Source organism: Lagopus muta, chromosome 1 (genome assembly GCF_023343835.1).
Source record: "Lagopus muta isolate bLagMut1 chromosome 1, bLagMut1 primary, whole genome shotgun sequence".
NCBI lineage: Eukaryota > Metazoa > Chordata > Aves > Galliformes > Phasianidae > Lagopus > Lagopus muta.
The window spans coordinates 177369321-177396968 of NC_064433.1; the positions used below are offsets into that span (position 1 = coordinate 177369321).

Consider the following 27648-nt stretch of genomic DNA (forward strand, 5'->3'; position numbering starts at 1 on the left):
CTTCAAAATTAGAAACTTGATATTTTAAAGGAGATCTCAAATTTCTCCTTTCTATTCAGAGAGGAGAAATACTTGAAATGCTGTGCGCTACGATTCCAGGCTGTTTTTTTTTCCCCCTTGATGCCTAACGTTTTTTTCCAGCTGTCCATGTTCTTCAAATACAAACATTTTGTTTTCTGTGATCTGCAAAGTTTTTTTCTTTTTTTTAAAGTGTGGAACAAAACCAAAGTGCTGGCCTTTTGACAATAGGAGCTTTGTAGCTCGTAAAATTTTAAGGTATTATTTAGATGCTCCCGAAACTGGTGTAGTTCTTATATACAATTGAAGATTTTATTGTTATCCATCGTTAGCTAATACTTGACTCTGATTACTTCAAATACTGCAAACTCCAAGAATGTACTCCACATTATGTAGAAGTTATTCTAGAAATAGAAAAACCATTGCAAAAATACCAGGCTGTTTTTAGTTGTGGAGTAACCATAATTAGAATCTCTTCATATTCTGTGGAAATATGAGCAGAGTGAATATTGCTACCTTTTGGCTTTGTTTGGTGCTGTGCTGTTATAGTGATGGTTCCCACACTGTCTAAATAATTTGTAACATTTTTGAGATTTTTTTTCAGCTTCAAATATTCCTGTACTTCACGGCAGTCAAAACTACATGAAGTTGTATTTTCTATGCAGAATTGCACAGCTGGTTTTGGGTGTAGAACCAGTTGTTACTTTCAAAGATGATTTTTGAAATTAGGATTAATTGGAATTTTGTTATTTCAGAAGAATTTGCGGAACAGGACGGTGAGATAATATGTATGTTAGTTTCCAAAGGTGCTGCTTCAAAATACCAAAGCAGCTTATTTTACTGTTTCTTTCATTATTCAGTTATTCAATTGGAATTCTCTTCCAGAACACCTCGACCTGTTGTTGTAGAGCCAATGGAGCAATTTGATGATGAGGATGGGCTCCCAGAGAAGCTAATGCAAAAAACACAACAGTACCACAAGTAAGTTCAGTTTGACTTTTAACTTTATAAAATGAAGATACTAAGTAAGTATTTAGTAAGGTAATATTTTTATTTCAGGTTGGTGTATGTTTATTTTGTACAGCCAAGAGGAAGCCAGATGTTAGGTCACTTAACTTTTTCCCACAGAAAAGCGATGTGTCATTTCTGTATTCAGAATTGGCATTAGAATAGTTCAATTGGAAGTGGCCTTCAAAGATCATTGAGTCCACTGCCTGAGCACTTGAGGCTGACCAAAAGTTACAGAATTATCCAGCTGACCACCAGCAAGCACAGGGTGTGAACCACCCTCATGGTAAAGAATTTTTTTCCTTGTCTCCCATTAGTCATTGGTTACTAGAGAGAAGAGCCTGGTACCTCTGTCTGCACTTCCCTTCCTTTTCTCTAAACTAGTTAAACCGTGTGTTCTGCTACCCATAGGATGTACCCTGCAGTCCTGCCAGCTTTATTGCCTGCCTCTGAATGCTTTTGGGTACCTTTGCATCTTTTTTATACTTTAGAGCCAAGAGCTAAATGCAGTGCTTAAGGCTGGGCTGCACCAGTGCTAAATGCAGTGGGAGAATCGCCTCATGGAACTGGCTGGCCATGTTGTGTTTAATGCTCCCCAAAAGGTGGTTTGTCCCTTGGCTGCTGGGGCACTGCTGGCTGGTGCTGAGCTGCTGTCACCAGCACCCCCAGGTCCCAGCTGTTGAACCTTAGGATCTTTTAGGCTCCTTCCAACCTAACTATTGTACTGTTCCACTGATTTCTAAAGATTAACAAGCAACTTTTTTCGTTTTCCTAATCATAGTAAAATGGAGTCTTGTCGGTTTAGCATTCTGTGATTTTACTGAGGTAGAGATTCCTGGTCTTGGCTGAAATCAGCTGGAGCTTACTGCCAGTCACTGATAATCTTTTGTGAGCTTGGGCTGTGGTCTGATCCTGCAGAGATGTGTACACCCACAGAATTTTATCCTCTTGACTAGCACCACCACCTCTGTAGAGTCACTGGGGTGTAAATCTTGGCAGCTTCTGTGATTTGGATGTAATTTTGAGCAAAAAAGTCTCTAGCATGAGGTGAAAGAGGGTTTTCCTTCGTTAGAGAATATTACTTGTAACATTCAGATCTGATTGCTATTTAGAAATCTTGCAGCTTGAAACTAAAATGCTTACTGTGGTAAGCAGTTAAACCTGTAGAGTAATACTTGGAAAAAAAAAAAAAATCATTGTTCTTTAAAACATTAGTGTTAGAATGTGAATAAAGTATTGGCTCCTTTAAATATTCTTACTCACAGTCTGAACTGTTTAGTAAGCTTTAATATGCATTTAATTTCTTATATGATGTGACCACTTTAGATTAGCTGGGTTCACCCTTCTAATGTCACAGCTAAATGTTTGTACCATGGTAATTAAACGTTTTTATGTTGATTACATAAATGGTGTAGATATTTATTTGCAAGATTTCTCTGATCAGATTACTTACCACATTAACAGCTGAATTAAACTGACAAACTGGTTTGCAACGTTGATCTGACTTTGCATCAGATTACTACATTTGAAGTGATTGTGAATTCTTTGGCTGTTATGGCTGTTGATCTTAATGTGTCCTTCTGTACATTTTAACTGCAAAATTTTTATTAGGGAAAGAGAACAGCCTCCACGTTTTGCTCAACCTGGAACATTTGAGTTTGAGTATGCTTCACGTTGGAAGGCTCTTGATGAGATGGAAAAGCAACAGCGTGAACAGGTTGACAGGAACATTAGAGAAGCCAAAGAGAAACTAGAGGCAGAAATGGAAGCAGCTAGACATGAGCATCAGCTAATGTTGATGAGGCAAGGTAAAAAATCAGATAATGTATTAGCATTAATTCTTTCCTTTTCACAAATTTTCTGTCTGTAGCATATTGAGCTGTATGTAAAATGTAGAGATTTCTGGTAGATGCTATTTAATTAAATGTGTTGAACCAAGGCAAAGGAAGTAGTATTTTTCTGTTTGTGTAGTCTTTGAGGGTTTGCAGTAATGGATTAAGAAGTTGAGAAAGGGGAGGTTGCCTAGGTGTATTTTTTCACCTAAGTTTTTGTGCTATAAATAGTTTATATCACAAGAATGAATGGTAGCCTCAAATTCATCTGTAAAATTATGTTTTTGTTGGTGTTGTTTATGGTACTAGATGGGACAAAGCACTGTTTGTGTGTCCTGGGCAAGAAAAAAAATGTAAAATGATGGTTTGTAGTTACAGCTGATCGTGCCTCTCCAATACAATCCAAAATAATTTTACTCTTTTTTTTTTTTTTTAAACATTTGAAACCCAACTGAAATCTGTATGCACAATTATTGTAGGCAACTCAAAGTAAGTGGCAGTTGTCATTAACCTACATTATTCTTGAAAGTATAAAATGGTGCATCACTCTTATTTAACTTGGTGGATGTGCTCCCTTTCTGTAGTTTTGGGGGAAAGAAAGTCCTTTAGAAACTGTTTTCAAGCCCTACCCTCAGGAATGGAGCTGAGTTGAGCTTGTATTTCTGTGGCAAAGCAGAAACAGGGCAGGTAGCTGATATTTTCTGCCTGTTGGTCTTTTCCCAAAAAGCTGGTGGCCCATAGTTACTGCTGTTTGCATTGCTTTCAGTTGAGAACTGCAGAACACCATTTGATCTTAGCAAAACTAATAACTTTAAAAACTATGACTGGAAGTTGTCGTTAGGAAGAAGTTCACCTATCCTCTTGTTTCTCAGTGAGTGTGCTTGCGCTAAGTGAGAAACTGTTTATATAAGACCTGGTGCTGCAATACGGAGCATAATAAAATAATAAGAAAAAACAACAAATTTCAAATGCCAAATAGTTACTGTAGCTCCTTTTATGGATGCTGAAGGAAAAAGTTCTCATTTTTTGGAATATCTTTTAAGATCCACTTTTACACAGAAAGAAAAAGACTGTTTCTTCTGCTGAAGAGCCACTGGAATAAGGATGTTCCTGGTGTCAATATTCCATTGAGAAGATTGGCTTTTTGTTGCTGTGGGAAGAGGGTTTGTCATTCCTCTTTGATTATAATGGAGCACTTCTCTTTGGTACCAAACAACCTGGAATTTTGTGCAGGAACTCAGATTTGAGCTTATTGATATGCAGGAATTTGAATAGCTCAGCTCTCAGCATGTTTCATGTTTTTTTTTTCCTCTTACCAACTCTTCAGCTTCAGCATATATGAAAGTAACCTGATGAGATTGAATTGTGTGCTTTTTAAGAAAGATGCAGTGAAATATAAAACATCAGAATCAGGAATGACTATTTTTGCATATCTGATGCACAAACGAAATGACTGGTTGCAAAGGTTGTTGAAATAGTTATTCTGAAACATGGAATGTAAAACTATAGCATAGTAGTTAGCAGGAGCTAAAAAGATGAGAAGAATGAGTTGCCTGCAATCCATATACTTTAGCAGACAAAGGAGAACGAGTTTTAATGAAATTGCTTTATCAGAGGTGTGGGGACTTGCACTGAAACATGCTGGTTGAAGTACCTGAATTTTCATGGCATGGTATTAACACTGAAGATAAAGACTTCATTCTTTCAATGTGTGTGATTTCTCACTTTTAAGTGTCACGTTTTGACAGATTGAGTCAGAAGTAATTTGTAAAGCAGAATACATGCTTCCATGTGTAAGTAAATTGGCATGATATTTCTGATCTGCATATTGCTGGTATGCTTTAGAGTTGTGTAAATATTTCTTCATGATGACAGTGAAATAGTTTGACAAAGTACTAGAAGATTTGACTAGATTTAGTCAGAAACTTCATTCTTCTGCATGGGAAGTGGCCATTTGCTTTCTGTTTTTAGAACCTGAAAAATTAGCAGCTAAAACAGTGCAGCTTTTTGGTCTTGGTATGGCTGTGTGTAGGATTAACCCCTGAGATGAGGGGTCACTTTCACCTTCAGTCCTTGAATCTGCAAAAATTTGAATATTGAAACATCTGTCTTTTTTCTTCAGGCATGAGAAGATGAGGAAGCCAATAGTCATGCTTTCCATCTGTTTCACAGCTATCAGCTTCAGTGCAGTTTTTTTTCTGTTCAGAGAAAGGACCCATGTCCAATAAATGTCAGTCCAGAATCAGCAGTGTTGCAAATTCTCTAATATGAGAGGCTCTGTGCCCAGCCCAAACATCGAGATCTTTATTTTTGTCTAGCTAATGAAGCTTTGTGTCAAGATTCTGCCACTGTTGGGTGGTACCAAACCTAATTGTTGTGCTCAGCTTTTAAGATGTAACAGTTTCAGGAAAGACAGGAATCAGAAACAGGCCTTGAAAATTTTTAGAAATGTGTGAAATTAGGGCTGCAGTGCTTAGAGGGGAGAAAATGATAAATTCATAGCAGTTAGCAGTAGAGAGAAGGTAGAAACTGTTGCAGTGCATTAATGTAAGGAAAAAGGGGATGATAGGTAAGTGGGAAATAGAATGAAGACAGATACCTTTTCCCACAGTGACCAGTGCTGAATGCACAATGGGTTCATTCGTGATCTCATGACTACACTGAACCAATCTAATGTTACTTTAAGGAGTCTGTCAGAGTATGGAGATAGCATTGGCTAAGCCTGCTACAGTATGCACTGTTGTAAGGAAATGGTCCTGTGACTTTTTGATTTGAATGAATCTTTGCTTTAATCATTAGTCCATGTAAATACATTGACTTTGCAAAGTGGGTAAAGGCAGGCCTGCAAAGCTTGAGAGAAGACTTACACTGTCTGTAAGGATGTTATCTGGTAAACTTTATTAAATATATGGTAAAATTCTGGTGACCTGTGGTAAAAGAAAACAAATGCATGATATTTTGGTAAATGTAGCAGTGTAAAAGTTTATAATAATATGTGCTGCTGCAAGCTTGAGTTTTTTGCAGAGTAAATAAAATGATTTAATTGATGTGGTGAAAAAATGCGTGTAAAAATGTGTGGAGTAGTTGAACTCAAGCATAAAACACATCTAATGGTGTCTGTAAATAACATGGCCAATGTTATGAAGATGGAATATGCAAACAGCTGCTTTTATTGTGGTAAGAGGTGGAATTAATATTCACTGAAGAATGTGTGAGTTTCCAGACAGAAATCAGTGGTCTGACTGGGCAGCATTAAATAGTGCTAAAGTAATTATTATTAGTTCTGACTTGCTTTTTAAGAGTGTTTTAAAGTGTTTTTTAAGGAAGAATATGGCTTTTCTTTCTGGTGGTGTTAACAGTTACAGTTATTTCTAAGTGACTGTAAGGCCAGTCATGATTAATCGCTCCGGAGGTTCAGATCACGTGCACCTCAAGTTCATTTCACTTGTTTCTGGTGTGTTGTGCAATTGTCTGCAATAGATGATGGAGAATATGAATTGCACTAGTTTCCTTGCTAAAGGGACTTCAGCAGTATGCAGCACTGTGAGAAAATGGATACCTTGCCAATGCTGCAAAACCAGGACGTGATTAAAGTGATTGAGACTTTTTCTTAAGCTCCCCTTCTCCTTGTTTGAGGGCTTCAAATTTCTGCGTCCATCACCTTCTTTGGAGGGCATAGCCGGTGTAGTGCCTTTGCATGTGAGCCTTGGGTCCTTGTGGTTTTTCATATGGCAAGCTTGGCTGAATGGGGGGGAGCTGCTTAGACGTGTTGAGAAATGGCTTTAATTTTAAAATTGATTATTGTTAGAATGGTAATCTGATAGTGATGTTGTTGTTGTTACCGTGTTGTTAATTGAGAGCTTTTATATTCATTATGTTTTGAATCCTGGTAGATCTCATGCGGCGTCAGGAAGAATTGAGACGTTTGGAAGAACTTCGGAATCAAGAACTTCAGAAACGCAAGCAGATACAGTTGAGGTATTTTTGTCTTGTACTGTATGAAGTTGTGGCAGTAATTTAAAGCGTGCATCTGCTGTCAGCCTGCACAAGTTTAGATACTTTGGTGTGCAGAGCTTTTAATACAAAATATGAATGTCTACCATTTAAAAACTGTTTTCCAAAATCGTAACAGGAAATGTTTCTGTTAACATTCTTGCAGAGAAGAATGGTCACTTATGCTAATACAAAAGACTAGTTGCAAGTATTTATAGTATTTTTTCATTTATTTCAGCTCAGTTGTTTTGTAAATATCTGAGTTTTCTAACAAGCTTAGAAATGTTGTAATGTGGATGTTTCATATGATGACTTACTTTTCAATGTGATGGAAGCATAGTTGTAATGGAGCTGTAGTAGAACACGCTTGGAAGATCGGGGGTATTCATCTACTGCATGTAGAAGTGTAGCATTGCAGATTTATAGTCAAGAGTTTTGGGAGTGTTTTCTCGTCTTACTGTAGTGCTTTGTGGCACTTTGTTTTCTGGTGTATTGCTTTTCTCTTTAAGAGCTGATTCTTATGAATACAGGGGCTGCTCAGAGTGTAATTCCTCCTATCTTATGATGTTGGCCTATGATGTCTGAGGCGGATGTTGGTGGTAAAGCAGTAGAGGTTGAGCCTTTGCACCAGTATTCTGTAAGATCTATGGCCATGTGAGAGTTGGAGCAGAGGCGTTGTCTGATGAAATGATGTATGACGTGGAAGTATGTATGAAGCTGAGTTGTCATTGAATAACTCTGTACAGAAAAAATGGCACCCAATGACATTCCTTGATGCTTGCTGGACAATTTTGGGGACCAAATAGTGGATGTGAGCATACTGAGGTGCTGGGTGATTCATTTCAGCAGTGGTGACAGTGGGTCACTTCTGGTGCAGATTTTTACAAGTGTGTCATGCAGGCTTTTGTTTATCACTGACAGAAATGCAGAGCTGGTGGTGGTGATTGTTGAAAAGTAGTGTTTTGTAGCTGAAGATTTTCTCTATCAAGTGGTGTTACTGTGCTTTTTGTATCGGTTGTAGTTTCTGTGGGAGTAAATAGGAGGCATTGCTTTTGAAGCAATATATGTACTTCTTATAACTACTTATATTAAATATCTCAAGAAACGGAGAGGACGCAAAAGAACAATAAACTGTATGGAGTTAGCAGTTTGGCTGTAGGCAGTGTTGAAATATTGTAATCCATAGTGGTTTTTTTTTTGTTTGTTTGTTTGTTTTAAAGCTTTTGAACCTGCTTACTTGTTTGTACAGATTAACTGTAGGCAGAAGAACAAGAATATTAGTATTGTGGATACCTGAATACTCGTTAAACAAAAACACTTTGGTAGTGTTCAGGCCCATCAGGTTGAGTAGATTAGTGCCTTACCCTGTATTAAAAGCTAGTACCTTACGTGCTGATCTTAACTCCTGAGATTGGTTATGAGCCCGAACAGATCATGAGTCTTAATTTATGTAATTCTTGAAAAATATCCTAGACATGAAGAAGAACATAGACGGCGTGAAGAGGAGATGCTACGCCAGAGGGAACAGGAGGAATTGAGACGGCAGCAGGAGGGAGGATTTAAGCCAAATTTCATGGACAATGTAAGTAGAACTTTGACTAAAGTTGAAATAGTAAATATTTTACTGTAGTTTTCAGGGTTTTTTAATACTTTGTCGTATTGAACTGATATCTCATGTGCTGTTTTTCCTTCAGAACTCCGTTATTCTCATGAGTGGAATGGCACAAATTTAGTAGTGTAATTTTTTTGAACTCTGACATCACTGTCTTGTAGGAAAATAAGTAATTCAACATTTCAGCTAATTGAAGGTGTTCAAATTATCATTTTCCTTTTTTATTCAGGAAGTTAAGTTTTCCAAGAAAATCATTTAGTTTTTTTAAGTGGAAGGTTAGAGACTGGATAGTTATGGGCATGAAGAGGTGCCTTAGTTGAGCTGAAAAATTTAATTTTTAAATGATTCATACTGCAAAGCTTCTTCAGTTGCTTATTATGTGTTATGCTTAATTTATTATTAATAATATACTTTAGAAACAGGCAGTGGAGCTTCACATGAAGCCTAAAATCCCTTTCTTTGAGACCTTTCTGTTAGACTAGATGAGGAAAATCTCCAGATCTGTACTGAAGATGACCAAAATATTCAAAGGAAGAAAAAGATCTTTGCCACAGTTGCTACATTAAATAATGTAGCAGTAATGTATTTAGGTCTGTTCAGCCTTTGAAGCCTGGTCTGGAGGGAATAGCAAAATGGAGATATCAGAGGAATCAGCTTCCTAAATTTTCAGGATGATCTCTTTTGGCCATGGGTATGGTTTCTGCCAACCAGAACAGTGAAGTGAGCACAAAGCAGTTAAGTGCTTTAATTTTATGTAGTAAAATACTGCTAAAACAGATTTTAGTGGGAAAGCAGTAAGTAATGCACATAGTGATCCTCTGTACAGGTTCAACTTGATGCATAAAATGGAAACGAGTTGCTGGTTTCTTAGCTGCTTTCTGATTTGTACTTTGTGGAAGTAATGTTTATTTTACATGGTATACAATACCTCTGCCTGTAGAACACTCTGAAGAGTGTACTGAATATGTTCTGAGACCTCCCAAGAGAAGATAGAACAGGAATCTTTTATTTTTCCTGTTGGATTTAGGATTCTTAGTAAGGATAGAGAGGAAGCAAAATAGTTCCTTTGTGATGTTACCAACTGCTGTCAGTTGATTTTGCTGATTGTGTTTGAGAAACTCGCAGCTGGAAATAGGTGGTAATTTATTTCCCTCCGTGCTCTCACTGTAAGGAAAACTGTGTTCAGGCATACATTTTTTTGGGGGGATGATGATCTAGAACTGAAAACTTAAAATAACCTTTAGTGCATTCCTGTTATTAAACTGGTAAGTCATATTTTGCAAAACAGGATGTAGCAATCATCTGATGTAATCTAGAAGTGATACTGAAGTGATTCTGACTTCTCTAGAGCCAAGTATGTAATTTCATTTCATGTTAATGTCATAACATCTTTTGGGGGCAGTTTGACTTTGTGATTGTGTAAGTTATGTGTCAAAATAATCCCGTGGCTGAGCTACAAGATCCCTGTTGCTCACTGCTGAGAGCTGCAGGAAAGAGATGGCAGCAGCTTCCTTCAGTTCCTTTTGCTGTTGGGTAGCAGTGTTTTCCCTGCAGCTCAAGGCTGAGGGAGTGCTGGATAATGCTGGTCACAGCAGCCTCTATTTAATTGCTTTTTGCAGCTCTTTGAGGTAAGGTTACTTAGTCTATGAGCTTGAATTGCTTGCCATCCTCATACTGTTCTGCATATTTAAATTTGGAAGCTCTTTTGAAGCTCTTCAGATTATGTGCTGGACATAGGAAAATGTCATAGCGTAAGGAAGAAAAAGGAATAGTTCAGGTGGAAGGCATTTCAATCACTGTAATTTATGTGATTTTACACACTGAAATTTTGTGGGAAAAAGAGTTGGAAGGAATGTTCTAGAGTGTGTGGAGCTCTCCTACTGAGTTTTGTTCGTGGGGATTTTATTCATTCATCTGGAATAACATACGGTGTGAGATCGTATAGATGTAGTTGTGCAGTGAGAAGCCTGCCAAAAGAGATACAGGTCGACTGAAGGAATATGAAGCATAGCCATCTTCTTTTTATATCACGTGAACTCGAAGTGATGTATACAATAATTAATCAGTTTTCCCGTGTTTTGAAGAGTGTTACAGTCATGTGATGACTACTTTGCTTCCAGTTTTAATTCTTCCTCTTTAAGGGCATTGAGAGTGATTTATTGTTTACTTACTTTAACACCTTTCTAATAAGGGCAGCTATGAAACAAAGCATGACATATCATTTCACAAGCATTTGTTACAACATGTCTTTAGATCTGTGTTGAGGTTGTGATGTATGAATGGAGGTTTGAAAAAGCCTTTGCATTTTGGAGCCAATAAGAATTATAAACCTTATCTGGAGGTAGCAAAATGATGCATCTTTTACTCTATTTAATAGAACTTCTTATATAGCTGAAGTTTTTTTGATTTATTCTAAATTTGTTTACTGTAAACAGATTCCATGTGGTAGTTTCATCTAGTCCTAGATTACCATTGTGCATATGTTGAAAAAAGCTAATTTCAGTTTTGAGAGTATAAAGTTGCTTCTTTGTTAGCACAACATCTTATGGTACTGGGGTGTAGTTTTTAATCATATCTGGTCTTGATGAACTCTTTTGGCTTAAATTATGTAACATGTTGAAGTCTTCTGCCTACCGTGTACTTAGAAGGCAACCGATAATTTTCTAATGCTTGTTTTTGTTTCTTAAAAGCCTTGAAAAGTAAGCTTCCTTCACTTATATCCTATTCCTTATTACTGTTCAGTATAAAAGGAGGACATAAACGGTAAGTGCGATGGCAGCCGGAGTTGGAACTTGTCATACAAGCTGCTGTATCAGGCTTTCCTGTTTAAAGCTTCTTTCTGTGTCTTTATCCTAACTTGTTAAACTTTTATTTTTCAGTGTGACCTCTTTTAAAAATTTATTGTAATGGAACTTCATGCAATTAGCAATTTGGTTTAGTTACAGTTGGTAAATGTTTTCTGTATGAGCGTTGCCACTGGTGTAGCATTCATGGTGATGTTGTATGTGTATAAAAAAATCTCATTGCATTGACTGCTAATCCAGTGGGCTTCCTAGTGATGTCCAGACAATTTATCAAACTAGTTGTGCAATCTATAGTAGGTAAGCTGTTATTTACATTTCCACATCATTTTAGAGTTTTTGCTACATAAAGGTTGTTTAGTTGAAATCTGCTATTATACCTGACCATATTTATGCATTCTAATAAATGATACGATATCTTTTTCCTATAATTTTTATTTTGCATATTTCTTTCCTCCTGAAAGGAGAGCTTGGAGATGATGATTATAAATAAAAAATGTTTTTCAGCAGCACAAATATACTTTAAATTAAAAATATTTATTCTATTTCTAAGTGCTTTTAATATATTATTTGCTGTGCAGTGGTTAGTATCCAATTGTGAATGGCTTATGCAGATACGCATTTATTCTGAATCGGTCTTTTTGCTAAATAATTCCTAAATAATTGCTAGGGAGTATTTTTTTTTTTTTTTTTTTAACTACTGTCATTGATGTAGAAGAGTGAGAAGAGAATAATTTACGTCTTGTGTATTGAAATAGTTCTCAAGTGTTTACAAAAGAGCCCCGGATTTGTGGAAATGCTGTTCTTTTTTTGTGGAACACATGTATAAACATGTCCAAAATAATATTGTGAAATATTATAAGGTAGATATTGTACTTAATGAAACAGTAGCTACAGTACTGTCCTTCAGCACCTCTTCTTACTGATGGTTTAAAGATAGAATTGAGATTTTTAGATGCCTCTCTCCTGTTTTTTCCCATTCCTGCATGGGGACCTTCCCCTTTTCAAGTGTAGCTTCACAAATAAGGAATTGTTTTTTGACAATCCGTTTCAATTTCTGAAAGCTTACTGCTCCTTTTGTGGGAGACTTTTTATTCATACTTAATCTTTTACACTTCTTATTTTTGTAAATGAACTCTGAGTTTCCTGTCCTTTTATTTTCTTAAACAAAAGCTCCACTGCTGAGTATGTAGCATTAATAGCAGAATGAAGTGGCAGGCACTCGAGCAATGGAGGTTGCTTCAACAGCGCAGATATAATGGACTTGAAAGGTGTAACACAGTGGAGGGTTAAAAAAAAAAAAAAGCAATCAGAAAAGAACACATCAGAACAACAGCAAAGTTTGCAGTTTGAGGAATGCCAGAAAGGTGGTTAATGTAATTTGATGTCTTTGTCCTAAAACTGCTCTAAAGAGAGAGAGTTCTTTAAATGAAGCTTCCTCCTAGCTCCTATCAACTATTTCAAGCCTGCTGTGGTGTATCTGAGGAATGACTCATTTCTGCATTCCCATACAACTTCAGTGGTAGATTTCTTTGAGAGAAGAATGTTAACTGGATTTTCTTACACCTCTGTAATTCAGCAGTCTGTTTTTGGACATCTAGACTCTGCAGTGAACAGAACTGAACAGATTTTGTTCCACCTTCTAATCCATTACCAAAGCACCAGTTAGACAAGAAGTCTGCATTCACACTGTATGCAGAATTCTTTCTTACCTTGTTCAGGAGAAAACTAAGTTAAGGCAGTTTCCAGTAATAAATTCATTAACAAAAATTTCCAAAGATACATCTTATTCCATAAATTGCTTTGGTATTTTGGAGGTTTAATTCGCATTAATTCTGTGACCATTTTTAGCATGATTCATAATTGACTTTCTAAACTGATGTGCATCAAGGAGGTGATTTTTCAGTAATGGAGCAAATTATCATTGGAATGTTAGATTTTATTAGCAATTTCATATTTCAGTATGTGCAAACTATTAATATTTTAGATGTGTTATCTTTTTTCCCTATGTTAAGCTTTATTATGAATATCTAACACTGTAAAATTTGGATCTTCTACCTGGTGCAGTAATGCTTGCACAGAATGTTTAGAACATACTAATATTTACCTCCTGTAAACTTGTAGAAAGAACAAGTGGCCATTCAGAAGTCATACCATTAATGTGCTATATCAAATACGCATAGATCTCCAGTACAAATTTACTTGTAGGCATTCCTGAGATTGTTCTCATCTACAGTTACTGATACAGATCTTTGTCCCTGGTTTTTGTTTTTAGGTTGTTTCTGTTTATGAATTAATTTTCAGTAAGAACTGATGGACCAGGAAACTTAAAAGAACATTTTTCTGAAGATGGTTCTTATACAATGGCAAATGGCCATCAGCCTTTGTCAGTCATAGTTTTTCATGAGGCCTTAGAGGAAACAGATGCTTTTTTTTTTTTTTTTTTTTGAATTATTAATGGAAAGAGTTCAGCTGCCATCTAGTGCTTGTTTATAAAATACTCAACTTGCTTGCTTAGTTTCTCCTTGCTTAATGGATTTTGCAGGTGCAATTTAAAAAGCTCCATTAGAAAGCAAATCTGAGGACTATAGTCCATATATTTAATGTAGTTTATGAAACTTATTACTGCTCACAAGTTTTAATAAATCTACCTAACAGAGTTCCACAAATACTGCTAACTATCTAACAAAGTTCCATAAGTACTGAGTTTCCTTGAGTTTTCTGCCTTCTGACATACAAGAACAAAGCATTTGTAGAATAGAAAAAAAATCTCGTATTAATGTAATTGTTTTGTTAAATGCTGTACATATTTAAGAGACTAAAATTAACATTTGCTTTAATCATTTTCATTTTCTTTTCCTCAGCTACTGGACTTAAATTTAACTTGGAGTTTTTTACATGTGTTTATCCAGACTAAGAAGAGATAACGTTCAGTTTCAGTTGTCTACTCAATACCTATTTTGGACTTATCCACTTGTGTGAATCCTGAGATCCTACTTGAATTGAAACTTGCAGCCAAATAAGTTCCTGTACTTAGCTAAGTTTATCTTTATTCAAAGGGTCTGCATTGAAGGAAGAACAAAACACCTAAAGAGTGATAAGTGAGTCCATAGAATTCTAGAGGAACTGCTGGATGTGAGGAGAGCTGCTTTACACTCCTAGTTTCTCTCTCTTGGGATGCAGTGCCTTTTGCTTTTTTCTCAGTGCGAGCAGTAAGACCTGACTTTCTGCTTAGCCTCTGCTTTGCTTCAGTAGCTGGCAGAATGGAAGACTTCAACAGTGATAACACAGTGCACTGCAACCTAGAAAGGAGCTTGTTTCAGTGAGGCTACCTCTCCATTCATATCAAGCTGAACACTGCTTAATATTCTAAAATACATTTTTTTAATGAGCCTTAGACAAGTCTAATTGCTGCAGTGTAGGCATCGAGCAGATTTACCTCATTAATTAATGCTTGTTTTGGATGACTAATTCTTCTGTGAACAATACAAAATACAAGTAATATTTTTATTTTCTGTCATATTTTTCTTAAGGTTCCACTACATCTTTCCAGAGATCTGCTGGTATTCTTAGGTACATTGATGTTTTTAATTAGTGTTTTTTGGGAAAACACCAGATATGTGCTTCTTCAACTGGCGAGTTTAATTAATTTTTTGATTAATAGAAACTCAAGTAGTTTTAAACGGATCAATAAATAAGTTTTTCTCAAACATGATTTCTACAGCAGCTACTGACTTGTTAACTTAGCTTTACTGTTGAGTAAGATGGAAGAATATTTGTATTAGTTCTGTTGTGTACAAGACAGGAAGTATGCTGCTTTCCTAATGGTGCTGAAGGCAGTTCTCTTGATAGTTACACTTGTGGCAGGTTAGCTCTTGTCACTTCTAAATATATTCTTGCCCAGGATCTGGCAAGGATAGTCTAAGGTCAAAATTATATGCAGAAGAGAACCAGCAACGTGTGTTAGAGCTTTTGTGGTCTTTTTTTTCACTTGGTTTTGCTTGGTGTGTTTTTTTTCCCCCCCACACCCGTGTTCTGAATTACTAAGCATCTATTTATCCTTATGGAAACTTGTATATTCTATTAAAAAAAACTGTCTGTTTTCTTCTTTGTTCTTATTATGTTGGGATTCCCATTGTCTCTTTTCAACTTTGTGTTCTGTATTGCATATAAACATAATAGTTGTTTAAATATCTGTTGATGAAGGCAGACACTATAATTCTCGAGTTACTATATATATACTTGAATCAGGAAACTTAACTACAGAGTAGTGCTTTTATAATCCATTCAGATTTGTTCAAATGATCAGTTTCTTAAAGTTCTTAATGAAAGTTCTAGAGCTGTTTAGTTCCATATATATTGAGTTCTTTATTTGGAACTGTTTAATCAAATTATTAGTGTACCTCATCTTCCTCGTATTTCACAGTAAATGGCTTCCAGGTTGTATTAAAATGTTCACTGGGAAGCTTTGCAGAGATATGGGGCCTGATGTTTTGCCAGGATGCTTTTTTTTTGTTTGTTTTGGATGCATTAAGTGCTGTTTGTGGACTGGTCAGAACTTTCCTGATGAACTCTTAAGTAGTGAACGATCCTGCCTGTTAAGAGCATTATAACATGACATAACATATATAACGTATATAACATTATTTCTAAAGGTAGTTCATGTGTTTATTGAAAGTTTTTTGTATAATATTGAGGAGAACACGCTTTGGTCCTGGATTAAAACATCCACTTTCAGCGTTTGTTTTGTAAATGCTTGTGTGTAGTAATCACCTGTTGCCTCTGAACAGCTACTGAATGGCATCAGCAATTGGACTTTCGGTTACAGTTCAGTAGATAAATACCATATTTACTAAGGGGAGAAGAAATAGAAATACAGAACTCAAAAAAGAATCTTTCTCAGAAAGATCACTGTGGCTGTAATTAGTGCTGCTGTAAAAGTTACTTCAAGGTGATTTTGCAATGTTTTATTTGACATTCAAATTCAAAAACTTATGTTTTTACATAAATACGCACTTCATGATACAGCTATATTCTTGACTGGTTAATTTGTCTTCTAAGTAATTATTGACCACTTTCACTTAATCTCATAATTAATCTTGTAATTCTTGAGAACTGTAATTTTGAGACATTCAAAAACATTTTGGGACGTTCACTGTGATAATTTGTGTAGGGTTTTTAGATGTTCAGTAACAACTGAAATGTAGCATTGTCTTAGAACACAATTTTCAGTTAAATGTTTAGTTTATTTCTACATGATGCTACAGTTAATCTGGACTGGGCTACTGGTTAGACAGCCCTTTAACTCTCCATCTGCCAGGATGAATTGTGGAGTACTTAAGTGGAACTTGCTCTGTGAAAGTAAGGTTTGTTTCCTGTTTCCATGGATGTGTCCTAATCTATGTTGATATTTACCTACTCTTGTGCAATTTCTTTTGTTAAAATAACGATATAAGACCAACCATACATAAAATTATCTAATATGCCCTGACTATATTGTGAAGTAAAGTGGTCTAGAATTAGATGTGGAGGTTGGCGGCACGGCCTGTGGCTCAGTGGTTGGAGCTTGATAATCCTTGAGGTGCCTTCCAACCCATTCTATGATTCTGTGATTACTCATAGCATTTGTGAACTGGGACGTGTGGTAAATATTACTTTATGTTTTACAGGTAAGTGAGCAAGTAAGTGCCTTAAATTGTTTATAAATGAAAAAAAAAAAAAAAAGATAATGTTCAGAAGTTGAAATGTATTTATTGTATTCATTTTGTTATCATTTAGAAAATGAAGATACTAGAAATAGGAGTGTATTTAGATACCAGTTCAATGGATCCAAAGTGGTTCATAACTCCTCTGGATCCGAGTTAATTGGCAGAATGCCGTACTGAGGAAGTTACAGTCAAGAGTTAATATATGGATATATGCCTTTTGCGTAGAGGATTTGCAAAGCTGTTAGTGGTTACATTCTTTACGCATGTTTGTCTTACGAAAACTATTTCTAGATTTTACACTTAATTATTGGAGAAGCACAAGTTTACCTTCCTTGTGAGTGTTAGTTGTTGGATCAAGGACAAGTTCTGACAGAACCCTTCTGTTCCTGTTGCTCTCAAATTGTTCCCAGTGATGGCATCTGAAAAAAACCTGTCTTGCGGTTATGCCTCCTGTGCTTTATCGGTATAACTACAGACAGTAAAGGGGCTTGGAAGCTTTTCCTTTAGTGGAATAGCTGGAGGTGATGGTGATTGACTGAAGCAAGTAATTAAGTGGATTTTATTCCTAGTCATTCTGGATTATATGTTGTTTGTTTGGTGCCATGTTTTGCCATTTGTTTATATCATTTTGTCTGCTGAGTAACATTTTCTACAGGTTTTGAAAAAGTGAGGAACTACAGTTAACATGCCTTTTTTTTCTGTGTTGTTGCATATGCAGTGTTTTGTTGTATAACAAATAGTGGTGAATGGGGTGGGAATGTGGGAAAGAACTATACATCATTGCATTGTTTTTAAACATAACAATAGCATGCAGAGAAGCAGCAAATAACTGTAAGATGAGCAGAAAAGACCTGAGTATGGACCGTTTTTGAATTTTGGGCGTATAATACATCAGTCTGAAGGTATGAACAAAGTTCCAGTAGCTTAGGTGATAAAATATTGTAACAAAAAACCACAAAATTTTCAATGAGCATGTTTATATTAGTGCTTTTATTCAAATTATTGGTTTTTTGCTAATTATAGCATTCCTCAAGATCAGTATGTAAGGTCACTAGATGAAGATGCTTGAAAATTATCTGCTATAGGAATGCAGACAACTTCTTTAATAGTAATGACCGGTTTTTAATACTAAAGATGGGTGAATGTCTTTGATCAGAATTGCAATCTGAATTATCAATTGTCTTCACAGTAATTCAGAATTATCTCTTCATAAATGTCTTGAGTAAAAACAAAGACTTTTTGCTACCTTTTCTGGCTCAGAGAATGCCTTTAAAAAAAAACAAAAAAAACAGCAGTGGTTATTCATGTTTTTTCTGCATTGAAGTTTGTTTCTACTTCGTTTGCCTTATTCCATGTAGTTCAGCACAGTGGTTATTTTCTGCTTCTCTTGACAGCAGTAAGAAAATTTCTCCTACCTTTCCACAGTTGCAAATATTTTGGTTTGTTTTCCTAATCTATTTTTTAACTTTCTTCCTCAAACCTTTTTTTTTTTTTTTTTAAATCAGATTTTTGACATTATTTAAACTAAAACTGGCAGTTACTCTACTGCACACACATTCCACTCTATGGTATTGAATGTTTTCAGCTGCTTTCTTGAAAGTTGCTTTCTTGAAAGAACCTCAGCTCTTAATGTTGCCTTCTTCCATCAGTATTTTTTCTACAAGTTTTCCTTTCACTAACTGTGAAATATTAGCTGAAAAACACACACCTAGTTTGGAAAACGTAGTGTGCAAAATGGAAATTGATGAGTAGTGGAGTGTTTGGGAGTTCTTGGTTGTGGTTTAAAAAAAAAAATTACTGTTTTTTGTCATAATATTTTCATCCATGTTTTATAAAATGTGTTTTATTTTTAATTTCGATTAAGCGAATGCTCGTGTTTTGCAAGATGTCACAGGTTTACTCTATTAGAGATGGAATTAACTAGAAAATTTTGGATTTAAAAAGAATCAAATGAGAGAATGAGAGAGACACCTGAAATGTAAGTAAAATCTAGAAGATAAAATATTTGCTCTTCTGCATTAAGAACAACAGAAAAAAATATTGGCTAATGTGTAATAACAGTAAGCGTTAATATGATTGGGTGTGCTTTAGGTTAGATTGTGAGGTAAATCTTACAAGTCATTTTGAAACTAGTCTTAGAATTGCTTGCAGCAAATAAATTTGAGATTTGATAGAATGTGATAAAAATACACAAGAAAGCAGTATTCATGCTTAATAGATTTCATTAATAAGACTGTTGCTGTAGGTGACAATCTTCGAGTGTTAATGTGAAAAATGAGGTTGTCAGAATAGTGTTTAGTAGAAATGTTACAGGATTTCTCATTGTTCCTTGGTGCTTACACATTTGAGGGAATCATTAAATGAATCATTAAGGTTGGAGAAGACTACTAAGACCATGTAGTCCAACCATCACCACCATGCCCACTAACTCTTATATCAGTATTGAACACATTCAGTAGATAAATTGACAGTATAATTTGCATTGTACAGCTAGTCAAAGACTGTCAGTTTAAAAAAATTACTAAAATCATATAGTAATGTAATTACTGAATTATTAAGTTTGGAAGAAACCTCTTAAGATCATCCTGTCCGACTATCAACTCATCACCACCATGCCCAATAAACTATGTCCTTCAGTGCCTCATCTACTCATTTCTTCAACTTCTTGGCCAAGATATTGACTCTTCCACCTCCCTAGATAACACATTCTGATACATAACTACTCCTGCAGAGGAGAAATTTTTCTTAATATCCAAATTGAACCTCGTGTAGCACAGCTAGAGGTTGCTTCATCCAGTTGCTGTTATCTGGAGGAGAGGCCAACCCACAACCTCGTTTCACGGAGTTGAGGAAAGCAGTAAGGTCTCCCTGAGCTTGTTTTCCAGACTAAACAATCCCAGCTCCCTCAGCTGCTCCCATAAGCCTTGTGCTCCACCAGTTGGATGTAGCTCCATTCACCACTACTCTCTGGGCCCAGCTGTCCAGTGAGGTCTTTACCTAGTGAAGAATGTGACTATCAAATTCATGGGCTACCAGCTTCTCCAGGAGAATACTGTGGGTGACAGGATCAAAAGCTTTGCTAAAGTCTAGATTGGTTACATTCACAGCCTTTCCTCATCTAAAAGGTAGAAGGATTAGTTGATGGCTGTGTCCTCTGTATTAAATAGTGGTTTATTTCAGGGAACTCCTAAGTACAATTATTTAAGGAGTGAGTTGTCCCCTAAATGCCTTGATAAAGTGGAGGATAGTGCGATTAAACTGTTTTATTTTCTGGAGCTGGCAGTATAGACCTGACTTAAACGTTACTCAGCAGTGTATATTGAAATTAGAGTCAGATTCTGCATTGAATCCAGCTGTAGGCGAATGACTTAGCAAAACAAAGCACACTGGGAGGGTCAGAGTTATTCAACACTGTGTGCTCTGCCAAAAAAAACCCAAACATTGCATGCTTTGGTAAGTAGAAACTAAGCAAAGTGAAGACCTTAACTTGCTACTCAGATAAAGGAAGACTTTAAATTGTCTCCCATCTTGTAAAGATCAGAAATAACTGGTATTAAATTAAAATGAATTTACAATAATGTAACTTCTTTAAAACAGTTTCTTGTGAGTCTGTAGTAGAGGTGTGTGATCTCTCCCTCCTGCCATTTCTGTCTACAGTCTATCAGCCTGCACCAACGTGTGTTAAATGATACTAGCACTTAGTTCACTGGTGCCTAGTAAGTTCTGTGATAAAGTGCTGTCCTCCTTGCTTGTTTATTCTGTATGAAATGTTTGTTAAGACTGATGATATGATGCTGTCTTGCATGTTTAGTAGTAAATCTAGTATTCAGTACATCTGACTAATGTTTAGATGGGAAGTGATTTTAAAATGTTGCTTAAAATGTGTGTTTCTTAGAGAACAGTTTCGTCTTAAATAGCAGAAAATATTTTTGACTTCAAGTACTTTTTTATTCTGTGGTGTTCAGGTGCTGAGAACTGTCTTCAGTGAACTGAGTGTGCCGGACTAATCGTGCGTCTTTTTTTCATAAGGGAAATGTGTTTTTTTTTTTTTTTTTTTTTTTTTGTGAACAGCCAAATAATAATTTTTGCTTTAATTAGGAATATTTTTCCAACATTTGCACATATTTCACATAATGTTTTTTTACTTTTTTTTTTTTTTTGCTGATATGATTCTTTAATCATTTAGCTTAGTGAGTCATTTCAGTCAACTTGTCATTACTTAAATCACTGAGGAAGAAACTGCCTGCTCTAGGCTTGATGCAGTGTTTTTTTTTTGTTTGTTTTTTGTTTTTTTTTTTCAATGACCCAGTCCAATTTGTAACTTATGAAACCTGATTTTATTAAACCATTCACATATAATGTATGTTCTAAGGCTACGTTTACTTTATCTAGTTTAATGCATTTGTATGCATAATTTTACATAATGTAAGGGGTCTTTTTAAAACTCTCCTGAGCTGTCATTCACAGAATTATTGTTTGGCTGAACAAAATCCTTGGAGGAATGAGTAGCTCTGGATTTAACATTGGTCAGGAGTATAAGAAGATCTTGCATTTTGAAATAAAACTGGTATTTTCATGTGACAGAATAAAGTGAAATATTTTGTAATATTATAACTTTCAGGATCTTATGTGTAGGTTTTGATGGAGAAAATCTAAGAGGGAAAGGCTGTCAGAAGAGGTTAGACAGAAGGCTTTTCTTCAGCTCTTCACTGGCAGCATAACTTCTAGTGAGTTGAAAATTGGAAACGCTGGATTGAAATGGTAGAATATTGTGAGGCAAACAATTTGTAGTCAGAAGTATCCCATGTACTCTTATTTTTGAGTGCCTAATCAGTGATGTTAACTGCTTAAGTAGTCTCTATTTAAAATATAGATGGCTTTGTATAAATGATCTTGTGTGAGGATTGAGGAAGATTACACCAAAATTACTTAGGCTTCCTGTAGAGACCAATGGAATTTTTTTTTAAAAACTAGGCAGAATTTAATGAAAGAAAAATAAACTTTTGAAGACAGTAATGATTTACACTGAGGCTGAGAAATGTCTTACCCAATTTGTCTACTGTAAAGTAAGGGAGTTGAGTTCATTGAAAACAGATAAGCATGAACATCTGCGTGAGTCATATTTTGTTTTATATGTAGAACTCAGTTAACTGTTAATATTTCTTAATGCTCAAACTTGAGTTGATGGGGTATTTTTTTTATAAGGTATTGTTTTGTTGCTGTGTCCTGTTGCTTTGGTGACTGTTCTATAGCTGTAAGGTGAGTAGTTGTATGTCAATTGTGAAGCTTCTGGCCACTGATACTTGAAGAAAACAGTATGATCTACTTTCGTGATATTTATGTTGGTGTATATCTGGTATGGTCTCCTCTGTCTCTTCTGAACTATCTGTTCAAAACTGTTAATTTCATGGTTTCATAGAGTGCTTAAAAACATACTAATATCTTTTAAAAACCTGAAAATTATCTTGGCAATTTTCTATATGCTTAAGACTACTATCAGTGGAGATGAGGGTGCAAGAACATGGTATGTGATAACGGTACAGTGCTCGAGAAATATTGATTGTAGTATTTGAAGCCGGGGGAGCCTGTACTGTACTATAAACACAATATATATGCAATTTGAAAACACTATTCAATTTTTTTTGTATATTTGATTTCTACAGCTAACATTAGAAGGAGTTGAAAATGTGAGGAAATAAAATTTTTAATGCTCGCACCTGGAGTGATTAGCAAGCATAGTGCTATTGTTAGTTGTCATCATAGGTTTTTCTGAAAGCAAAATGTTTGGATAAATCAGGCCCTTTAGATTTATTTGTATTAGTGAGTTGTAAAATATCTTATGAAAGTCATTCCACAGGATTGGAAGTCTTTTGACTTGTAGGAAGAATTGTAATTTGAAAATAGGATATTGTTCATTGTTTGCATCCTTTCTTTTTTTGAAAAAGGAGCTTCTCAAATTGTTGTTCATTACTGCTCAACTGTTGCCTTAGAGATTTTTTTTTTCTGCCTCCCCTGTAACTGCACGTCATCATTTTTTCTTGTTCTCTTGCAGTTTAAGTTGTTTTTTTCCAGGTACCAACTGACTTCGGAGCTTCTTAACAGCTTGCCTGTGTATTTCACTAGCAAAAATCCTCTTGCTGCTGAATTTTACTTCCCTCTAATAGATGGTTAGGGGTGGCTTCAGGGAGGGCCTGAAGCAGGCTGCTGCTCAACAGGACAGTGGGTAGTCACATAGTGAGGAAGAGAAGCCCTTAAAAGGCAACCTCATTACCACTGTGTTCAACAGAATCAGCCAGCAGTGATTCAGCTGCTCTATCAGAACTGTCTGCTGATATTCCTTTCTTTGCAGTGTTTCAAATAAATGATGTGGAATAGTCTGTCAGATTTACCTGTACTCTTTTTTCATACTTGCATAGTAAAAATCTGTTGGTTCACAATTTTTGTGGGGTTGGACTGTATCTGGATTCCTTTGAGTAAAAGCTGTGGTAAATTAAGTAGAAGTTTTTATATTTAATATGTCAAGCATTTAATCACTTTCATGATATACACTGTCAGTTAACACTGAGTGTTTCTTGATAGGGGATTTACTTTAACTGTTTTAAATTTGTGTTAGCTGTATAATTCATGTCCCCGTTATGAAAACACACAAGAATGCCACAAATTGTAAACATAAAACAATAGGAATAATATTTCTTTGAAGTACATAGATCAGCAGATAGAGATTCTAAGTTCATGGGTCTGAAGTCTACACCAGAAACATTTTTATATAGTAGAAATTCATTGCTAAAGCTGCAAAATGATAAATAACTTTATTGTAAACATTAGCAACAGACTTAAATACAAAACAAAATGAAATATGGGTATCAGTCCTACCCTTCCTTCCTCTTCTGTTATACTGACTGTTAATTAAAGACTTGTACAATTTAAAGCTGAGAAAAAACAGTAGTTTATTGGGTTGAAGAAGTGTAGTGTGTATTATGTAGTTTGCCCTCTGTCTTTCTCAGGAAAAAAAAACCTGCTTATTTCTAGGAAGCAGTAATTTTGTAGCTCTGTACTTAAAAGTTCTCATGTAATTGCCTTTGTATTTGACTCTGCATTGTATGGCACATTTCAAGTTACAAATAAGCAAAAAAAAAACCCTTACAGCTTGCAAAGGCATCGCTCCTGATTTGATACTGCAAGAGTTGGAAGCCTCCCAAATTAGATTACGTGCAGTAATTCAAAATCCTCTGCATTTGTAGCTGTTCATAGTTTTTAAAACTACAAAGAAGCAAAGTTTTTATTCATAAGGAGACATCTGGGCATGCATTTCTGGCATGCATGGTCTGATTCACAGAAACCTTAGCCGTGATATCTGCTATGCTGGGTGAGGGATTGATAGGATGGAATATGCTGCTTTGTTTCTCAGAGCTGAGGTGTAGTAGTAGGCTCTTATCAACAAGATGGTATGCTCATTTTGCAACTACATACATTGATCCAAATTGAACGGATGGTGATGTATTAAAATGTTGGTTAACATTACTCTGAAAGATCTGACAAAATAGTTGCTTGTTCTTCTGTAACAGAAATGTAATGTGGGTTCTAGAGTCAGAAGAAATCTTGCTCATCAACCAGTCTTTTGTAGCAGGGCCTGGAAACCTGGCTTTGTCTTTTAGTTACAAGGCCTTATTTTCTTCATCACCACTCAAAGTCTTATTCGTTTCAAAATTGTCATTCTATATTAAAAATGCTATCATGAATGCATTTTGAAATTGCAAATATTCAGTTAAAAATGGCTTTTAGCAAGCTGGCTCAATCGCTTAGGATAATAAAGTTATTTACAGAGTGTCTAAACTTGTAAATCCTAAGAGGAATGATTTTCAGAATCAGGTAAATTTTTTGTATTTATTCTCAAGATGCATGTATATTCACTTGAGGGCAGAATATATTTTAATGTTTCTTCCAGAACATTCATGAGAATGTATTTCTTTGGTGTAAGTTTATTGTTTTTCATGAACTGTGAATTTCCTTCGTCTTTTTGATATGAACTGTGATACCAACATCTCTTGCAATCTGTGATAGGTGAACTTTTTCTCGAAGTAATGATTTTTGCATGTTGTTTCACAGCAGGACATGGTCCATGATCAGTAGTGTCAGAGCTTCTTAGATGTTGGATGGCTGAGCATCGATTGAATCAGAATCAATTTCACTTATTTCTCTGTTTAGTTTAAATGCATGTTATGCTGTTTACATTAATACTACATTTCTGTGCTAGTTTCTGAACTGAGGCAAAAAAGTTGTGCCATCGCTTAGTTAAGTCAAAACTATTTGAGCAAAGTAGGATTGGCAAGTTGAATTTGCTTACCATAATGTAACACATCAGACCTTGGTTTCCACTAAAGCAGTTGGTTTAAGCTGTAAAGACAGATTTAATTGTATTATTGAACAATGGCCTTTAGGCAACCATGTAATGAGACCTTCATTGACAGTTTGTATCGCTAGTTAATGAGGAACGTCAACTGAAGTTGGAGTCATTTGCAGTTGATTATTTAACTTTTTGGGAGCTGAAGATTGCATTTAATAAGAGAAACTTGTTTTATAAGATTAAAGGTTAAATATCACAATTATTCTTTATTGTGAAGTTGAACTTCTACATTTGATTTTATACAAGTAGAGGAATATATTTAACTTTATCCCATGTACATTTTCATAATTAATGGAAACTGTAAAACCGTGACATTTTTCATTTTTATTGAATAAATGGGAATGTTTTCAATTCTAATAATGATAGGTTGATCATGAAAATTATGTTTACTTACAGAGAGAACAGGAAATGAGAATGGGTGATATGGGTCCTCGTGGAGCAATTAACATGGGAGGTAGGGATCTGAAGGAAAAAGGCTTCTGTAATGTAAAATTTCTTTTTCTTTGGGACTGTACATGTTACTCAAGTGTAATTCATTAGTGGCAACTACTGGTAAAATGGAGTAAACAGTATTGGGAAATAGGAAACAAAAAATTGATTTCCTTACAAACAGCTTTTTTATTTCCAGTTGATGTGCTTTAAATACCCCTGGGAGAAAAAAGCTGTGTGCAAGGTGAGAGAAACCAAGAGGCAAGGAAAGATAATACTCTAGAAATTATGCAATGCAAGACAGGAATTTTCTGTTTCAAAAGTGTCCGGTGCTCTTCTAGAGGGATGAGAACAATTGGAACTGTAACTGCGCAGTGAAATGATGCAATACTTGAAGTAGGTCAGTGCTTGACAAAAGTTTAATAATTGTGCCCTGTAAATTTATTGTGAATCTGTATTTGCAGGTAATTCTCCCTATGCTTTTGTGACTTAAACTATTGTCACTGCTAAAAGCTTTGGAATTTACAAGAGTACTGGCTTAAGAATGAGTATTTGCCTTGTACGCTCAGACTTGAAACAGCTTGGAATATTACTCAACTGGAATATCTGCTTTTAAACAAGACTGAAATATAGAATATTAATTTTAAAATATCTTTAGGAAGCTTCTTGACTAACATTAACTTAAAAACACTTAAGTAATCATTTTTCCTGTATTTCTATATTAAATTTGAATGCGTGTACAAAACTTATGAAGTGCTGTGGTTTAACTCAGAGTAATGTGAATTGGTTAATAGACGAATGTACTTGCTCAGTCTCCATTTTAAAATACATTATTCACCACTTGCATTCACTGAAACATTTGTAACTTCAAAATGGAAACTGGCTTATTCATTTGCAGAAGATGAACTTTAGAATTAATTCCAAAGGAAGACAATGTCAAGATCAAGTTTCTTTGAAGTAGTAACGTGAAGCATAAACTGATGACTTTCTGATTTTGTAGTTAAAATTTTGCTTATTGGTTTAGCGGATTCTTGAAAATCTCAATTAAAGAGGCATTCTGGGTATTGATACTGTGCATCTTGCCCACCAGCATTAGCAGTTTCCACAAGATATACTTGTAGAAAGGAAAAAGAAATTCTAGAAATAAGTGTGTGGTTTCAAAATAAGCTATTGTAACAGCTAACTCCAATTTTAGAAAGGGAAAAATATTCTGAATAGGTAAAAATAGTGCTTCTCTCCACAGTATCTGAATTTTAGGTTAACTCCTGGTAGAGGTTTTTTTTCCCTGGCCATGAACAACATTACCACCACTCAAAAATAACCCAAGAATCCCTGGAACCTCCATAAAATTAACAAGAAAGGGGGGGAAAAAACCAAAACAAAACAGAATTTAAACCTTTAAATAGTAGACCTTTAATTACTGATGCTAGCATACTTTCTCATGACATTTCTACTGGAATTGTAATTTTAAACTGGTTTTTACATGTGCCACTTGTGACTTTTCATGATGTGGGGAGCTGAAGTATCTTCAGTAATGGGAAACCTATATGAGAGCAGTATTTGAAAGCTAGACACCTCTGAGATGGATTTAACTAGTGATAGACTGACATTTGCTAACCAGTAATTTTTATATTATCTTTAGCAAGTCTGAGAGACTCCATAATACCATATCATAGCACTTAGCTGTAACTGTGATGCTACAGGTAGCTAATAAATATTCATCTAAGCTGGGGAAAATTGATTTCAGGAGCTACCTCTGGATTAATGAGAGTTATTGATTTATTGCCTACTGTGCCAGACCTTGGCATGTACGTTTTGGATGTACATAAAATACATTTTTTCA

At 35.4% G+C, this 27648-nt stretch overlaps 1 protein-coding gene across 8 annotated transcripts in view; it reads left to right on the forward strand.

Annotated features, from left to right (window-relative positions):
• PSPC1 (paraspeckle component 1) overlaps nt 1-27648 on the forward strand; it is a 65453-nt gene that overhangs the window by 4847 nt on the left and 32958 nt on the right. For 5 of the 8 annotated variants that reach the window (XR_007374869.1, XR_007374868.1, XR_007374873.1 and 2 more), the window contains exons 3-6: nt 904-999; nt 2638-2834; nt 6752-6836; nt 8325-8433. Coding sequence is in view for 3 of the 8 variants with exons in the window: in XM_048935217.1 (XP_048791174.1) it covers nt 904-999; nt 2638-2834; nt 6752-6836; nt 8325-8433; nt 14129-14191 (550 nt within the window). In the remaining 5 variants the exon portion in view is untranslated. Of the gene's footprint in view, nt 1-903; nt 1000-2637; nt 2835-6751; nt 6837-8324; nt 8434-11153; nt 11959-14128; nt 18998-25772; nt 25831-27648 lie in introns of those variants that run through there. The other 3 variants (XM_048935217.1, XM_048935248.1, XM_048935207.1) reach the window with 3 other exon arrangements.